Raw genomic sequence first — 18710 nt, 5'->3', positions numbered from 1 at the left:
ATACAATGGCGTGGATGAATCCCAAAAGCATTATGCTGAGTTAAAGAAGTCAGACACAAAAGTATTACATTGCTATGTTACTCGAGAAGAAGCAGGATGAACCTACAGTGACAGAAGGCAAATCAGCAGTTGTCTGGGGCGGGCGTTGGGGGCAGGGAATCTTCCAGGGTGATGGAAAAGTTCCACATCTTGAGTGTGGTGGTAATTACACGGGTGTTTACATTTACCAAAACTCATCAAGCCATACACTTCATATGGGTGTATTTTATGGTACATAAGTTATACCCCAATAAAGTTATTTTTTATACTGCTATGCCATTCGGGAGGCCTGAGCTCTCCTTCACGTGCAGTAGAAAAATGCTGTATGAAGAGACTACAAGCACTAGATACTGGTCCACTTACTACTTACTACATATCAAGGCAATTTCCTCATCTGAAAAAAGAAAGAGAGAAAAATTGCCTTTGCTTTGGCTCTCAGGGCCACTTGGATGATCGAGTGAGATCATTATTTGAAAATGCTTTTTGGACTTCCCTGGTGGCGCAGTGGTTAAGAATCCGCCTGCCAATGCAGGGGACACAGGCTTGAGTCCTGGTCTGGGAAGATCCCACATGCCGTGGAGCGACTAAGCCTGTGCACCACAACTACTGAGCCTGCGCTCTAGAGCCCGCGAGCCACAACTACTGAGCCCACGCGCCACAACTACTGAAGCCCACGCACCTAGAGCCCGTGCTCCGCAGCAAGAGAAGCCACCACAGTGAGAAGCCCGTGCACTGCAACAAAGAGTAGCCCCAGCTCGCCACAACTAGAGAAAGCCCACGCGCAGCAATGAAGACCCAACACAGCCAAAATAAATAAATAAATAAATTTATTAAAAAAAAAAAAAAGAAACTGCTTTAAAGCAGAATCAGAGCATCCAGCCGTGTGGCCCCCATGCCAGCCATCCAGGTGCCCAGTGAACTACCTCCTCCTCTACTCCCCACTCCGTCACCTGCCAGTCAGTCCCTGGGATCACCTCCTGATCTCTCTTGACCATCCCCTGCTCACTTCCCTCGTCCTTACTGCCACCCCTTCAGCTGAGGCCACCTTCACCCCTTGCCTGATGATTGCAATGGTTTCCAAATGCTCTCCTCTCCCCCAGTTTTATCCCTTCCATCCTTTTTCATTCTAAACCCAGAGCGGGCTTTCCAGAACATAAATTTGATCACGTCACCTACCCTCGCCCCACCTTAAAAGCCTTCAGGGCTCTTGAGAGAGCCTAGACTCCTCAGTCCAAGACCTAAGACCTTTAGTCATCTGGCCCCTGAAAGGCCACACTCCAACCGACTTGAACCACCTACAGCTTCCCATACATGCAATGTTATCTCCATGTTCTGGCCCCTCCCATAGGTTGTCCCCTTTGCCTGAAAAGATCGCCTGCTCCCAGCCTCATTCTCCTGCCTGGCTAACTCCAAATCCACCTGCGGATCTCAAACCTTCCTTGACACACACATCTTCCAACAAGGGAACCTTCCACCACATCCCCTCTATCACCAGCACTCTAGCCTCAAGTACTACAGTCACTTGGTTCTTCATCTGTAAGATGCTGAAGCCACGTAGACCAGTGGGCTAGACCAGTGCTATGGACTGAATTGTCCCTTCAGTATTCAACTGTTGAAGCCCCAACCCCCAATGTGACTGTATTTGGAGTAAGGAAGCAACTAAGGTTAAATGAGGTCATAAGGGTGCAGCTCTACTCCAATAAGACTAATGTCCTTATAAGAAGAGGCATGAGAAGGGACACTCTCTGTCTCTCTCAGACGTGAAGACGCAGCAAGAAGGCGGCTGTCTGCAAGCCAGGAAGAGAGCTCTCACCAGAACCCAACCCTGCTGGCCCCCTGATCTTGGATTTTCAGCCTCCAGATCCATGAGAAAATAAAAATCTGTGGTTTAAGCCGCCCAGTCTGGAGCATTTTGTTACAGCAGCCCAGCTGACTAAGACAAGGGAGCACCTCCCGTCTGGTTCACTCTTAGGTGCTCAGGACACAACATCTGCCTCCGGTCAACATTCAATAAATGTCTGTGAAATCAATGAGTTGTCATCCTACAGTCCCTGGTGAACCCAAGGGTAAACTTTTATAATAACATGGTACGTTCATGTGCATTAGGGATACAGAGTCAGACCTGCAACCGAGTTGTCCTCCCTTGAAAACCAACTAGAACAGCACTGCCCAACAGACCCTTCTGCGATGGCGGGCGTGTCCTCCATCTGCGATGTCCAGTATGGTAGCCACCAGCCACAGGTGGATGCTGAGCACTTGAAGTGTGGCCAGGGTGACAGAGGAACTGAACTTTTAATTTTATTCAGTGGTAATCAATGATTATATTTCAGTAACCACGTGGCTGGTGGCTTCTGTACTAGACAGTGCAGGACTAGACAGTTCAAGCAAGGATCACGCCCTGGGCACTAACTTCATCCTACAGGTCGCTGACTGCCAACTGTCCCCGCACCAAGCATGTTATAAACACAGTGGATTCTCACAGAGCTGACACAGGTAGCTTCTGAGTGATGTCAGAGTGGCCTGGCACAGAGAAGCTGGCAAAACACACACATAAAAGGGATAATGAGGCACCGTTTTGCAGAAATTGTGATGCTTTATGGGCCTCCGTCTGCGATGAAACCCATCAAAGGGCAGGTTCATCCCTCAGCGACCAGAGTTAATTGAAAATTTAAGTTCCAATCGAATCACCCGGAATTGAGATTTTTGGCAGCTTACATGCTTCACTGTGAGTTTCCCGCTGCTTTTCGCCTCCGCCAGCCCTACAAGCGAGGCTGCATGTTCCCGTATCATCCACAAAAGCACCGAGCTCTAAGCAAGGGACAGATAGAACAATGTTGGCTCTGACCTTGATTGTTTTAAAGTGCACATGGTCCCCTTCCTGCCTAAGCCAGCAGGTGGAAGTGGACAACACCCTTTCCCCAACTTGAAATTCATTAAAGTGTCAGATGACCACCTTCTCTATGAAAAATAAGCATGTCAAGTGCTCCTCAAAAATCTCCTATGGCCAAAACCCTATAGAAGAGGAGTACTCCTATGCGTCTCTACACTATAACACAAGCTTTCTAGCAAGAATGTTCTGACTGGTGTCAATGCCTATTTCTCTGGCACCTTGCAGTTTGCAAGGCACAAGAGCTCGGATGCCCAAGAGATCCAGATGCAAATTCCACCCTAATCACTTCCTAGCACTGCATCTTTAGAAAAGTTACTTAACCCCTCTGAGGGTCCATTTCCTCTTCTGCAAAAAAGGAATGAGTGTCCCCATACACCTCACTGGGTTACTGTGGCAATAAGATGACATAAGAAACCACACAAAGACGAATGGTCCCAGCAACTTAATTTGTAATAGCCCAAAACTGGAAATGACCCAAATGTCCATCAGCAGGTGAATGGAAAATCACACTGTGGTAAATCCATACTATAGAATATTACTCAGTGACGAAATAGGAATAAGCCACTGACACACCAAACAACATAAATGAATCTCAAAATAAGTAAGCTGAGTGGAAGAAGCCAGGCCAAATGACTACACACCATGATTCCATTTATAGAAAATTCTAGAAAATAAAATCAGTGATAGAAAGCAGATCACTGGCTGTCTGGGGACAGAGGGTTGGAAAAAAGGAGGGACTCCAAAGGAGCATGAGGACACTTTGGGGGCAATGGAAACGTTCTACATCTTGATGAGGTGACGGCTTCATGGGTTTGAACATTTTAAAGATGTGCAGTGTGGTACGCTTAAATAATACTTTGGCAAAGTTGAAAAGTTTAAAAAAAATGAGATCAGGGATCTAATGCCCCATCACAGGACCTGGCACACAGTAGGCTCTTAACAAATGTTGGCTCCACTCTAGAGCAATAATGAATGATCCCATTAGAACTTCTGGAAAAGAAACTTGACAGGCTGCCAGGGAACCGCATCAGCAGGTGTAACAGTGACTTTGAAGATGTACTAGAACCCAACTATTTAGGACACGCTGTTCTCGGCCAGAAAGCATAAACAAGAAAGATGAACAGAAAGATGGGCAAGGCTTGGTCTCTGCCCTCAAGGAAACACAAATGAGTTTAATATATGATGGAATAAAAGTGCAGAAAGGGGTTTCCCTGGTGGCGCAGTGGTTGAGAATCTGCCTGTCAATGCAGGGGACACGGGTTCGAGTCCTGGTCTGGGAAGATGCCACATGCCACGTAGCAACTGGGCCCGTGAGCCACAACTACTGAACCTGCGCGTCTGGAGCCTGTGCTCCGCAACAAGAGAGGCCACGACAGTGAGAGGCCCGCACACCGCGATGAAGAGAGGCCCCCGCTTGCCGCAACTAGAGAAAGCCCTCGCACAGAAACGAAGACCCAACACAGCCAAAAATAAATAAATAAATTAATTTTTTTTTAAAAAAGTGCAGAAAGATGATAGTGACAAACTACAGCTGTGCAGAAAAGAGTAATTCTGATGGGATGGATGTCCAGAAGGAACAATTTCAGGTAGGGGAGATCCTGGCAATAGGGAGGGTGGGGCAGGCCCTGTGCAGAAGGTGGTCTGACTGTGCCAGAGCGGGGAGGCTGGAAGGGAGGGTCCTGCTGGGGGCAGCTGGCAAGGCCAAGGGCCCAGGCCCACGGTCCTCCAGAGATGAGGACCTCCTGAGCGCTAGCTGCAACCCTCCCATCATTTATCCGGGGAACCAGCCAAAGGGTTCAGCATGATCAGATTTGGGCTTTACACCAGCAGGTCCCAACCAGGGGGCAGTGTGGCAATTTATCAAGTGTCCCGACATCCATATCTTTCATCTCAGTCATTCCTGAGGAAATAATCAGAAATACACGCAAAGACTTAGGTACAACGTTGCTTATCACAGCATTATTTATAATAGCCCGAAGCCCCAAATAACTTAAATGTCCAATAAAAGGGGACCCTAAATAAATTATGGCACCCTGAGTGATTCAAGCATATAGGGGCCATTAAATCATATTTTCAGAACATATGGAACCACGAGGTGTGTGCCTCACGGTACAATGTTAAGATGCAAGAAAGCAGAATACAAAAATATACATTGAGGATTCATTCAACAAACATTATTGATTATCTATTATGTGCCAGACACTGTTCTTTTTTTTTCTTTTTTTTAAAGCACCGACAATACAGCAAAGGATAAAATAGACACAATCCTGCTCCCATTAGAAGGAATTCCACCTTCTGAAGGAAGGCAAACAACAAACAAGGAAATGAATAACAACAAGCAAATAATAAGGAATGTTGACGGCAGGATATGCTATGAGGAAAATCAAGAGGGGAAAGGGATGGGGTGTCAGGGGAGGTGAAATTTTAAATAGGCAGTCAGAGAGGTTTCCCAGAGAAGGGGGTTAAGGGTTTGAACCCAGGGTATATATGAGAAAACTTCCAGGCAGAGGGAACAGGCAGTGCAAAGGCCCTGAGGAGGCCTGGGGGATTTGAGAAACAGCAAGGCCGCAGTGGCAGAACACGCAGGACAGTGGGAGATTGAGGCAGAGGGAAGCTGGTATCTCAGGGTCGGGGAGCCATTGGCAGGGCTTTGAGCAGAGGAGTGACGTGATCTGAGGGTGGTGGGAACAAGGCGAGAGAAGCAGGGAGACCAGCTAGAATTTTTCCAGTGTTTTCCTAACTTTTTTTTTTAAGTCTTTATTGAATTTGTTACAATATTGCTTTTTTTTTTATGTTTTGGTTTTTTGACTGCGAGGCATGTGGGATCTTAGCTCCCTGACCAGGGATGGAACCCGCACCCCCGGCATTGGAGGGCGAAGTCCTAACCCCTGGACCACCGGGGAAGTCCCTCCTAACTTTTTATGATGAACATATATCCACTTTATAATCGGAAAACAAAAGGTAATTCAATGAAAACAAGCCATGTAGGTGCTGTGACTGGAGCACAAGGCAGCAGAGAAACACACTAGGAGGTCAGGGAAATAGCTCAGGGAATGAGCGATGAATCAGTGGGGGGCAGGGGGCAGGACATATTCCTGGAAATTATTACTAAGAAAAGCAAAAGGCACAAATCACTCCTCTTAGTAATAAAAGAAATGTAACCACGATGCACAAAGATATGAAAAAGAGAAAAAGAATTCCCCCACCATCTCAGCACCCTAACAATCAATATTGACCATCTTGTTATACTTCCTTTGGATCTTTTTTCCTACGCATGCTCTGGTTTTCTCCTTGACCATCCTACAAGGCCCAGCACACTGAAAGCGCTCAAATACTCATTGAGCAAATACTGGATGACGAAATACTGCAAATGCTTCTAGGTTCAGATTTGTCCATGTTACATCAGCTACATCATTAGCATTTCTGGAAGTAGTTTTAAGAGGCTTGGGTGACAGAATGGAAATTGTGGGGGAGGGGGAGGGATGGTCACAATGACTAAGGTGTCAAGTCTGGCCGTTTAGGACAATGGTGACATTATATTCGTCAATGGCGCCAGCAGTAAGCAGTCTGCTGAGGAGGAGGCCAGGTTCAGTTTGGGGGACGTGAGGGGTGCCCAGGCCCACCCCTGCAGAGACGCCCAGCTGCCCATCCCTCTCGGGGCTCAGGAAGCATCTGGAACTTCAGCACGAAGGTGGTCGGGCAGAAGCAGTGGAGGAGGAGGGAGCTGGGGTAGTGATGCCAGCAACCCAACTGGAGCTGGACGTGCTAAGAGCTTCAGAACACCTGTCACCTCTCCTGATCCTCGGCGCTGCCCTGCGAGCTGGTCTGTGTGTGCCCACTTCACAGACGAGGACACTGCAGGCCCAGCTGCCCCACAGCAGAGCCAGGGCTCAAACCCACGACTCGGAGGGCTTTTCCCATAAATTCCCTTCTCTTACTAGAAGATTAACATATTCACAGAAGCCCAGGGAGAAAGTTAGTCTTAAGATGTCTGTATTAGGAAGTTCCTGGTTTGGGCTCATGGCTTCCAGGGGTCCCCCACAAGGAAGAACGTTCTCTTCCTCTTCCGAAAACATAGTTTACATGTTTCCGACTTACAGTTAGAGCCTGCTGAGTTTTTCAGTGTGTATGAGTCTTGGAAACCAGGACGGGCCGCGTGCTTTTCCCACAGCACCACCCCAACTCTCTGTATACAGTTGGTGCTCAGCAAATGCTCGGGATGAAAACACTGACCCTCACTCGTCAGTCACCCGGGGGCCACTGGGACACCGGGGTGAGGCAGGGCCAAGCCCGCTGGACGAGCAGTCTGGAAAGACGCCAGCGGACAAGGGGCGGGGAGACCTGGGTGGGTGGGCAGACGACCACGTGGACAGACGGCGACTGTCCTCTTCCGCGCTTCTTGTCATAAAACAGTTTGCAAAGGAGCGGGCCCAGGGCCAAATGCAACCCACCCACGTGTACTCTTTGGCTCACACCCAGTTTTAATTTGTTACAATTTAAATTAGTTGCTAGCTTTCAAAACAATGAAAGATTTCACCTAAAAATCTGGATTTCTGAGCACAGGCCCTTCTCAACAGGCCCACCCTTTGCAGTTCGCCTCCCAACGCCCCCCACCCCGGCCCCCGGCCCCCGTTCCCCCCCACCAGCGTGTCCTGGGCAGCCCCTCCAGCGCTGATTGGGCCGAAGCCCTGTCAAGCCCCCCACCCCTGGGTTGGGCTGAGCCCCGTCCTCACCGGCGCTCAGGGTGGTGAACTCCAGAAAGCGGTACTCATAGGACACGTCTATCTTGGTTTCCACCTGGGGCCTCTTCAACGTTGAATAGATATTTCCAGGCCGTTTGTCATCGCGTTTCTCTAACTTGTTCAATCCGCAACCCATTTCAGCAGCTGCCAGCAAAAGGAGAAAAACAGGGGGATGATTTTCTTCTTCCTGAGATGTTTTTACACACCATAGTATAAACGACCCCATCATTTCCCTGAAGAACACATACAGGACCTCAGCCTGGCTGAAATCTAGAGCACAGTTCAACCCATGAACACTGGAGGCTCTACGCTCAGGCTGCCTTCTCTCGCTGATAAGATACCATTACCAGCCAGCCTGTGATTCTGAAATGACATCCAAAACATACTGTTTTACAGAACGAAAAGACAATCCTCCGAATGGGAGAAAATATTTGCAAACGAAGCAACTGACAAAGGATTAATCTCCAAAATATACAAGCAGCTCATGCAGCTCAATATCAAAAAAACAAACAACCTAATCCAAAAATGGGCAGAAGACCTAAACAGACATTTCTCCAAAGAAGATATACAGATTGCCAACAAACACATGAAAGGATGCTCAGTATCACTAATCATTAGAGAAACGCACATCAAAACTACAATGAGGTATCACCTCACATCAGTCAGAATGGCCATCATCAAAATATCTACAAACAGTAAATGCTGGAGAGGGTGTGGAGAAAAGGGAACACTCTTGCACCGTTGGTGGGAATGTAAATTGATACAGCCACTATGGAGAACAGTATGGAGGTTCCTTAAAAAACTAAAAATAGAATTACTATATGACCCAGCAATCCCGCTACTGGGCATATACCCTGAGAAAACCATAATTCAAAAAGAGTCATGCACCACAATGTTCATTGCAGCACTATTTACAATAACCAGGACATGGGAGCAACCTAAGTGTCCATCGACAGATGAATGGATAAAGAAGATGTGGCACATATATACAATGGAATACTACTCAGCCATAAAAAGAAACGAAATTGAGTTATTTGTACTGAGGTGGATGGACTTAGAGACTGTCATACAGAGTGAAGTAAGTCAGAAAGAGAAAAATAAATACCGTATGCTAACACATATATATGGAATCTAAAAAAAAAAGGTTCTGAAGAAACTAGGGGTAGGACAGGAATAAAGACGCAGATGTAGAGAATGTAGAGAATGGACTTGAGGACACGGGGAGGGGGAAGGGTAAGCTGGGACGAAGTGAGAGAGTGGCATGGACATATATACACTACCAAATGTGAAATAGATAGCTAGTGGGAAGCAGCCGCATAGCACAGGGAGATCAGCTCGGTGCTTTGTGACCACCTAGAGGGGTGGGATAGGGAGGGTGGGAGGGAGGGAGACGCAAGGGTATATGGGGATATATGTATACGTCTAGCTGATTCACTTTGTTATAAAGCAGAAACTAACACACCATTGTAAAGCAATTATACTCCAATAAAGATGTTAAAAAAAAATACTGTTTTATATCATTTTTCTCCCCATCTGAGGAAAATAACACCTCAGAGTGCCTCAGTTCCACTATACTCTGTATACATGATTAAAAAATGGGATCTAAAAAGCAATACAAGTGCATCATGGTATCAGCCCATCTGAAAAAAAGACAAGAGAGGTGTCGCTCCGCTGTGGTTTCTAAGAGGGGATAATAAGTTGTTACGATTTCCAAAGTCCTTTCTACCCTCAACAGTAATTGTTTAGACAGGATTTTACATTCAAAAAAACACCTCTCAAAGTAGATGGTGGTACTTTTACAGGCCTCGTCTAAAAAGTCCCTGTTTATTCCTTTTTTAGACCAAACCACAGGAACAGAGCGATTCTTCCAGACTCAGAGTCATTTGAGACCAAAATGAAAACTGGCTGAACACTAAGAGAGGGCCGCAGAAATTGGAAGCAGAATCCACGTGTATCGGAGCAAAGATCCGTGGCTGCGGTTTGGAAAGAAAACGGAGAAATGTTAATACGATGTGCATACGAGGGAGGGTCGGCTGAGCTTCCAGGGGATTAAAAACAATGAATGTTCTCTGTTTATTTAGGCAGAATGACATTCATGAAACGACTTTTTATCCACTCCCCAGACTTCAGCGGGAGATATTTTCCCTTTTGTGACTGAGCCTGGCTAAGTTCCCTCCTCTCCGGGGCACCGGTGCTGCCATCAGAACGTATTTCACAAATATATTAACTGGTCAAGAATATCACAAACAGAAACGTGGTGGCCACTTCCTTTCTGAGATAAGAATTTCCGTTGGCTCAATCCATTCACAAGGTACCCAGCTTCCTCCGGCAACTTGGCCAGCTCCAAAAAAACAAGATGAACCGCACAAAAGCAACGAGGCCGGGGAGGGAGGGAACAGGCTGATGAAGTGACAACCAGGCTATATTTGCAGTAATTAAAAAAAGTCTGGAAGGATGGATGAGAACAGGAAGGCTTACTTACGCCTTAATAAGGGAACATTAGTGTCCAAAGGGCCAGAGCAGACATGATTTATGTGCAATCTGCATGAACTGATTACTTGTAAAATACTCTGCAGTTCTGCAGATACAATAGCTGATAGGCACAGAGGCTGCATATTTAACTGCTAAAAAGCAAGCCGCCTGGCATCCGCTGGGGCAAAGCAGAAGCAGACAGGGAGGCCCCTAGGTACTGGGGAACAGGTAACCTGGTGAGATAAGTACTATCACTGCCAGAACAGAACTGGAAATAAACCAAAGGCTTACCAGTCACTCACTCGTCTTCCTCCCTACAAAGGACTGAGCATTTGCGGACCTCCAAGAAAAAAAAAAACCCTTCCTCAAAAATCTTCCCATTCTTGCTATCCTATTAGTTAAATTCTAGCATTAGAGAGTCATTCCTTTGAGAACACCCTACCTCAGCATCGCCTTTGAAACCGCAAATATCTCCCTGGGACGGGCAACAAACCAAGCTCCTGGTAGCCACTAACACTTTAGTATGATTTAATTTCTTCTCTCAAGGACAGGTTCCCGCACAGCATAAAAAAAGGAGGAGAGGATTATCAGGATGAGTAAGATAGTCTCAGACAAATTTGGGGCTGCAGGGAGGCATGCCAGGAAGTATCAGAAAAACTCCCAATTCATAACTTTGAATTTAAGGTTTTAATCAGACTATCCCAAACCAGAGGTCCAAGTTCACTCCAAAGGGCACTGTGCTTGTCTCACAGGACACAGCGAGACCCTGGGAAATCATCTATGTGATCAGACACTGTACCAGCCAGGTGCAAAACTGTACTATCAGTGAATCCTTGAGGTCTCAAATTTTAGGGCATGCAACCCTGGTTAAGCAGCTGCTTCTAAAGCACAGTTCTCTCTGGGAAGGGAATCATGGTGAAGCCGTTGCCAGCCACCAAAAGCTTCGTGTGAATTTCTTCCTCTTACTCGTTCGTGTTAGGGCCCTACCTTGCTTGCTACTGGCACATTTGCTTTCCTCCTAGTTCCTTCCTGCATTCTTCCACCAACCCCACCCCTGTCAAAATAGGAAAGACTTTTACATCACTCCAAAAATGTCTCTTACCGTCCCTACTGTGCTCAAACAAGTCACAAAATCTAGCTTACAAAAAGAAGAAAAACTAAGATATAAGAGTGCCTTACATGATTATCTACATTTTGTAAACTTCACTGTTTCCAATGCGAGGTTCCCAAACCCTGGTTGTATTAGAATCCCACAAGAAGCTGGGGCAGAGGCTGGATTATGGGCCTTGGAGGGCAGTGAGAGGTGGAGGAGGAGGAAGGAGTGAAGGGCACAGCCTCACCGGATGCCGGCAGATGGGGCTGGCGTAGCTGCACATCCCCCTCACAGACATTCAGGGAGGGTCTCAGGGGTCAAGGTAGGGCAGAAGGTAAACGGTAAGTGTGATGGTTTTTTAATGTGACCCCCAAATCCTTTGACACTCCTGCCATCGAGAGGTGGGGCCTATGTCACCTCCCCCTGAATCTGGGCTCCGTGACTGCTTGCTATAGAAAGTGTCAGATGATGCGGTGCCAGCTTCTGGACCTGAGCCTTAAGAAACTGGGAGCATCCACTGCCTGACTCTTGGGACCCAGCCACCATGCCATGAGGAAGCTCAAGCAGCCCCGAAGAGAGTCCCATGTACGGAGGAATCCACAGCCAGCACCAACTTGCCAGCCATCGTGCCAGGGAGCTGCCTTGGAAGACAAGCCTCTGCCTCAGTCAAGGCACTGATACCACGTGGAGCAGAAATGAGCTGTTTCCACCAAGACCTGCCACATCGGCAGGTTCCTGAGCAAACTACACCACTGTTGCTGTTTTAGGCCTCTAAGTTTTGGCGTGATTCATCATACAATAGGTAACCTCTAACACCAAGTTTGCTCCAAACAACCACAGCCAGCTGCCTCCTTGGCCAAGCCCGCAGTCAGGGACCTGCTTCAGCCACTCACGCTGGGAGGACATCTGGGGTGTTTCCAGTTTGGGTCGATTCTAAAAAAAGTGGCTGTAAACATTCACGTAGAAGTTCTGATGTGGACATAAGTTTTCATTTCTCTAGGGCAATACCTAGGGGTGGGATTGCTGGGTTACACGGTAAGTACAGGATCCTGTTAATGAATAACACACTCAGGGTGGCCAGATGCTGACCCGCGAGAGGCACGGTGGAAGGTGAGACCCTCTGAGATTCCACGGATTTAGCCCCTCCACCCCCTGCTCACCCTGGGGCATCAGCTCACTGGGAGGGAATCATGACCAGCAGTGCTATTCATGCCTATGTCTCCTTTCGCTATTGTCTGCTTTTGTAAAGGACACTTGCTAAAAATCACCTGTGTGTGATGATGACATTTTTCCAGTACTTTCCTATGGCCCATCCAACCCCCATAGCTCTGCCCTTCCAAATTCCTATAGTCACTTCACATTGACACCTATGGAAACCAGGTTACTTGTTTTATGTGTGAGTTGATGGTTGGATCAGCTTTGATTATTTGACAGTCACACAGGAGGGTTTTTTCTTCTTTTTACGTCTTTATCTTCCCAAAAGACATCCCTGCACCCACGTGCATGGGTCTCTCTAGCATCAAGGCACCAAGAAAAACCATCCAAGAGGTCTTCACAGGTAGAAGAAAGAGAGGAGGTCTTTCCCCGCTCCTATGGTGAGACAGTGGGAAAAGAGCCAAAATATCCTTATAGTTCTTCAGCAGAAACTGGCTAAACGTTATTAGGACTGGAGACAAACTATGGAAGAAAATAAGGTAATCACCGGGGGTTTCTGAGACCCACTACAAGGAGAGGCCATTTGCAAATGACCTGGAAGCAAAGATCCCTCAACTGGTGACACTCTGGAAAAATCAATTCTTTCTGAATCAAGCCTAGAAGGAGGTGCGTCTTTGGTATATGTGGGCCCAGTTTCATGCAGGAACTGTCAGCTCCATGAGGGAGAGAATTCATGTTCCAAGTTCATGCATTCATTCATCCAATGCACGTTCATTATGGCCTCTTTTGAGTCACGCCCTCAATTAGGAAATACAAAAATGGAAAGACCAGGTCCTACCCTCAAGGAGATCACAGGTGAAGGAGAAGAAAGACAATGAAGAAATACACGTGGTACAGTGAGGCTGGTTGTTCTAGAAGTCTGGGCGGGGTGCAGGGCATTCAGAGAAAACTGCTGTGATATAAAACAGAGGGCACATCCCCATAGACTTGGTTCCAGAAAAAGCTGATCAGCCATGGGGCACGATGTTCTGTGTCATTTTAAATGTCGAAATGTTTGAATTTTTATTTTAAAGTAGTTCTAATTGGGTTTTGAAATACTTCCCCAGATGCAGGTAAAACACTGGAAAACCACTTCAAAAAGGATCACCTCCTTAAACAATTATTTTTCAGCTGGGGTTTAAAAAACTCCCTCAGTTTAAAGGTTGATTTTTACTATCAACTAGCATGCACACATTTAAATAATGGGGGCAATAAATGTAGTTATATTTTCAAATACAAATTAGTTTCATTAAGAGTGAGCCCTCATTTACCACACTTGCTGCTAATCTGAGGCAGACTGTAAAGCTAATTTTAACAGCTGCCAACAGCTCATGACAAGCAACCAGAGATGGGGCAATTATACGCAATGATGCTGGATCAGCTGGCAAACTCATTCTTTATTTCTCCACTCAAATCCTATATTTAAAGACTCGAGTGTGTTTATTACATCATTCAGGCACCCAAAGTAGGAACTGGTGATCCAAATTAAGAAGTTTTTACATGATAAGAACATCTCTCTCCACCCAGAAATGTAAATGAAAACTTGAAAATCCAATCAGCTGTACGGATGGTGTCAAATCTTGATATCCTACAAACTAAGACAGAAACCCAAGGATAACTAAAACTGAGCCATTGAAAGTATTCCTGATTCAATGCCAAGAAAAAGAACAATCTGTATGAAACGGGGTTATTTTATGGTGCTACTTTTTTTAAGTGTCTATGTGTGTATCTGTATATGAAAATCCACGTATTTTTTTTAACTGGCAGGTTAAATAAAGATATTCACAGAACTTTCCTCTGGGTCACGAGGTGATGGGAGGCATTCTCTTTATGGTTTTCTATATTTTCAAGTTTTCTGTGTTGCATGTGCATTACGTTTCCTAGTTGAAGACAACAAGATGTATCACGGCCAGCCTGCAAGATATCCCTCAATAATCCTCCCGTTCACCAGTGGTCCCCTCCTCTACTGAACAGGGCTGACCTGTGTAGTCAGTAGGATATGTCCCTGGGGGAAGCCTGCTGCCACATTGTAAGAACACTCTATTAACCCCGTGGAGAAGCCCCCAGGGCAGGGAACTGAGGCCTCCAACCAACAGCCACGACGAACTCAACACTCAAGTGGGAGCATCCCTCAGCTCCAGAACAGCCTTCAGCCCAGCCAGCATCTTGACCACAATCTCGTGAGAGGCCCTGAGTCAGAACCACCCAGCTCAGCTGCTTCTGGATTTCTAACTCACAGAAGCCCTGTGAGATAATAAACGTTCATTACTATTTTCGTTTGCCAAGTTTGTGGGTAATATGTTACACAGCAGGAGATAAGGCATATGAGAGGTATTTACATTATCAAAGGAAAACACTCGGTGGAGACTGATCCAGACCACCTTTCTTCTCTCCCACTAGCCTCCATCACAACCACCCTTAAATAAAACAGCCTCCCCTCAGAAGAACTTACTACTCAAAGTGTGGTCCTCAGACCAGGAGCAATGGCACTCCTGGGATCAGCCCACCCAGGCCTGCTTAACCAGAATCCACTTTTACACACACGATTCATCAAAGTCTGAATCACAGTAAAGCTTGAGAAAGCCTGGACCATGGTGGTGGTTCTCAATCTTGGCTGCAAGCTGGAATCACCTGGACAGCTGTTTTGATGTCCAGATGCCCAGGCATTTGGGGTGGGGCCCAAGCATCATTCTTAAGACACCCTCCAAGTGATTCTAACTGATATCCAGGATTGAGAATCAACGCCCTCAGAGCAAACCCTGTCTTTTCCCACTCCTGATCCTCTCCAATCTCCTAACACCCAGGACGCAGGGGCCCAGGGTCTCTCTTAGGCCGTTTAGCCAGGGCTGAGGACCACAGTCTAGAAGAACATGGTCTTGCTGACCCCCTTGGTTCCACCCCTGCATCACCTGAATCTCTCTGGACCTCATACCCTCCCTTCCCAGGCTCTCTGCTGTCATCCCAAACACAAGTGCACCCCCAAATTTCTATCTCCAGCCTCCTTCTGTCTCTCTCTTCAAATTACTTTCACTACCAACCACCGCAAACATATGGATAAGGATAAAAAAAATGAGACATCTCTGTACCCACTACCCTGATTTAACAAATGCTTATATTTTATTTGCTCACATCTTTTGTTTTTGTAGAAATACAACATTTGGGGTGCAGCCCTCATTCCTGTCCCTTTGTCCCGTCTTTCTGTCCCTGCTCCTTATCTTGTACACACTACATATAATACCCAGAACAATACAGGGCAAAGGTTCTGACACTTTCCAGGTCATGGCACCCCCAGTGTCCCTATACGTTTTTTCACAGCACCCCCAGGCTAAAAGCAATATCCACAGCTCGATTTATTAAGTAGTCAGGTCCAAACAAATTGATAGTTATGTATAAACAACTTAGCAGCCTTTTGAAAGAACAGAATACACAAACTGAAAAAAAAATTTTTCCTGCATCCTTAAATTACCATAATTACTTACTACTGGGATGTGTGCATCCATTTGGCACTGGGAAACTTCTCGAACCTCAGAATCACACTGGACACCACCACGCTCATCTCCTGTTCAACAATGATCTTCTTAGCAACCACCCCAAATCCAGCTTTGCAAAGATATGATGTCATCAAAAGGAAGTGGTGGCCTTTGATGTTGATCCTGTGAACAACTACCTCGGGCTAGTAATGAGGGTGGCATCCAACATGCAAGTACCACTTGCTGCGGTGCCTTGGGGTGCCTTAGTACAGAGTTTGGGAACCTCCAATACAGGGAGGCATGTAGGCTCAAAAAAGTTCCATAACTGCATCATCTCCCCCTTAGCTGTCAGATTCCCCTCCCAGCCTGACTGCTCTCCAGCTCCAGCAGGCATGCCCACGGACCCGTTCCAACATCTTCACTTGGAACTTTCCCGGCACTTCTGGATGAATATGCCCCAAAGAGAACACAACACCCTGCCCCAAAAGCCTGTTCTTCCTCCTGGGTTTCTTGTGTGTATGTGTGTCCTTATGTAGATATCTACAGAGAGAGAAGTTGGGGCCGATTTGTTTTAAAGGACTTGTCTTTGGATTTGGAGGTTGGCAAGTCCAAAATCTATAGCACAGGCCAGAAGGCCAAAGGCCCAGGGAAGAGGTGATGGTGCAGAGCTGAGCCCCAGGCCCATCTGGAGGCAGAACTCCTTCCTCCTCGGGAGACCTCAGTCTTCTAAGGCCTCGGACTAGTTGGATGAGGCCCGCCCATATTATGGAGGGTGATTCAAATGTTAATCACATCTTTAAAAATACCCCATGGCAACACCTAGACTGCTGTTTGACAAAAAACTGGGTACCCCCGCAGTAGCCAATTTGATACATAAAATTAACCATCACGCCCTCCTTCACTGAGCACTTAGTAGGTGCAAGGCACTGTTCCAAGTGCCAGGGATACCGAAGTGAAACAGAGACAAAGACCAAAACAAAACAAGACAAGAACAACCCCGCCCTCGTGGACCTTACTTTCAGGAGCAGAGAGACAGACACTAGACACATAAAAATAATGAATGAAGTTCAAGTTTAAAAGTATGCCCCATAAAGACAAGTAAGGCAGAGAGGAGCATTAGCAAGTACAGGGGAGGGCACAATTTTAGAAAAAAACAGCGTGATCAGGGAAGGCCTCCCCCAGGAGGTGACGGCGAGCAGAGTCCTGAGGAAGGTGACAGGGCGAGCGCTGGGGTGAGGGAGCAGGTGGCCACAAGTGCAAACAGGCCAGGATGTCCTGGACCTGCCCGGGGAGGTGGGGCAGCCTGGGTGGCCGTGGTCAGGACGCTGGCTTTGTCCCCAGTGAGATGGGAGCCCTCGGAGGGTTTCGAGCCCCGAGGGAGACACGATCACTCTGACCCTGGGAACAGGGAGACCAGGTGGTGATGAGGTGTGAGCAGAGGTCAAATTCTGGATACGTTTTGAAGGTAGGAAGTGAGATTTCTTAGTGGTTTGGAGACAGGGCATGAGAAAAAGAGGGCATGCAAGGCCCCTCTCAGGTTTGTGGCCTGAGCACCTGTAAAGCCGCAGTGGCCACCTCCCAAGACAGGGACGCCGTGGAAGGAGCAGTTGGGCCAGAGGAGTTTGTTCTGGATGCGTTAACTCCATCCAAGGGGAGGTGGGGTGGGCAGCCGGATGGGCCAGTCCACAGCTCAAGGGAGAGAGCTCTGGAGCTTTGGGTACCACCCCATCTTCCCACGGGACAGCAAACTTCTCCAAGGCAGTTACCTCTTTATCCTCAACAACAACTACCCCAATGCCCTGCCCCAAGAGATGCAGAGTAACACCTACTCCGTCAACAGACTTCCGGAGAAGGAAAGGTGCCTGTTATCTGGAAAAGGATGGAAAGGGCCTTTGGAATATTTGCCTGTTGCTCTCAAGTTCGCCTTTTTAAAAGCACAGCACAGGGGCTGGTGAGGTTCTGGAGCCAGAGCGCCTGGTTAAAGTCCCAGGGCCCCTACTTCCTAGCCGAGTGACGTCAAGGAAGCCACTTAACCTCAGGGTTCTCAACTATAAAATCGGGATGACCGCAGGATCCACTTGCAGGGTGAGGACTAAATAAGTTAATTTAACAGGGCTTGGAAGAGCTCAGGCACCTAGAAATGGCTGTCTAAATGTTAACCATTATTAGTACTATTACTAGTACTACTTGTTACCGATGATAAAGATCCCTGTTAACCTGCTATAATTACACCACACTGAAAGGGTGCTTATAAAGTGTCCCAAGACACTGGAAAAATCCCCAAAGACCTCTCTAAGTTAAAGAAGTGTTTAAATGAACAGTCTGATTTCTTGTACTCTGCATGTCCAAAATCTTGTAATACACGATATGGTCACGTCCCATCAACCAGAGTCTGTGATTAACCTAATGTCTTCTCATCCGACTTTAATGGATAAGGTCTATTACAAAAAGTTCTCCAAATCTGAGTAATTTGGGAGTTATTCCATAAAACTTGAAGGTTCCTCAGAAGTGTTTCCTCGGGGTGAAATACTAATTAGGGACTTCCAACACACAAACACACACACACAAACAACACAAACACACACGCACAAATGGAAGCTGATAATCCTTTGCAAAGAATAAATGCTGCCCATGCAGGGGGTCTGCCTATGGAACAGCACAATGGGACAGTTTAGTTTTAAAAGCCAAAGAACGTTGTCAGTGTGAAGTGCAGCTGGCTTCCTGGTTGAAAAAGTGTGGAAACATCCAATACAGCTTCATAAAGTAGCACGAGAGTTGGTGAGCATCAAACAAGCTAGGCAAACATAGCT

The 18710-nt window shown here is 46.9% G+C and overlaps 1 protein-coding gene across 2 annotated transcripts in view; it reads right to left on the bottom strand.

Annotated features, from left to right (window-relative positions):
* RFTN1 (raftlin, lipid raft linker 1) overlaps positions 1-18710 on the bottom strand; it is a 200741-nt gene that overhangs the window by 176511 nt on the left and 5520 nt on the right. For both annotated transcript variants that reach the window (XM_036850561.1, XM_036850562.1), the window contains exon 2: positions 7663-7815. In XM_036850561.1, the coding sequence (XP_036706456.1) occupies positions 7663-7807 (145 nt within the window). In that variant the 5' untranslated portion in view covers positions 7808-7815. The remainder of the gene's footprint in view (positions 1-7662; positions 7816-18710) is intronic.

The sequence above is a fragment of the Balaenoptera musculus genome, chromosome 4 (assembly GCF_009873245.2).
Source record: "Balaenoptera musculus isolate JJ_BM4_2016_0621 chromosome 4, mBalMus1.pri.v3, whole genome shotgun sequence".
Classification (NCBI taxonomy): domain Eukaryota; kingdom Metazoa; phylum Chordata; class Mammalia; order Artiodactyla; family Balaenopteridae; genus Balaenoptera; species Balaenoptera musculus.
Note: the sequence above shows the minus strand (reverse complement) of the source record. Positions and strands in the feature narration are given on the sequence as shown.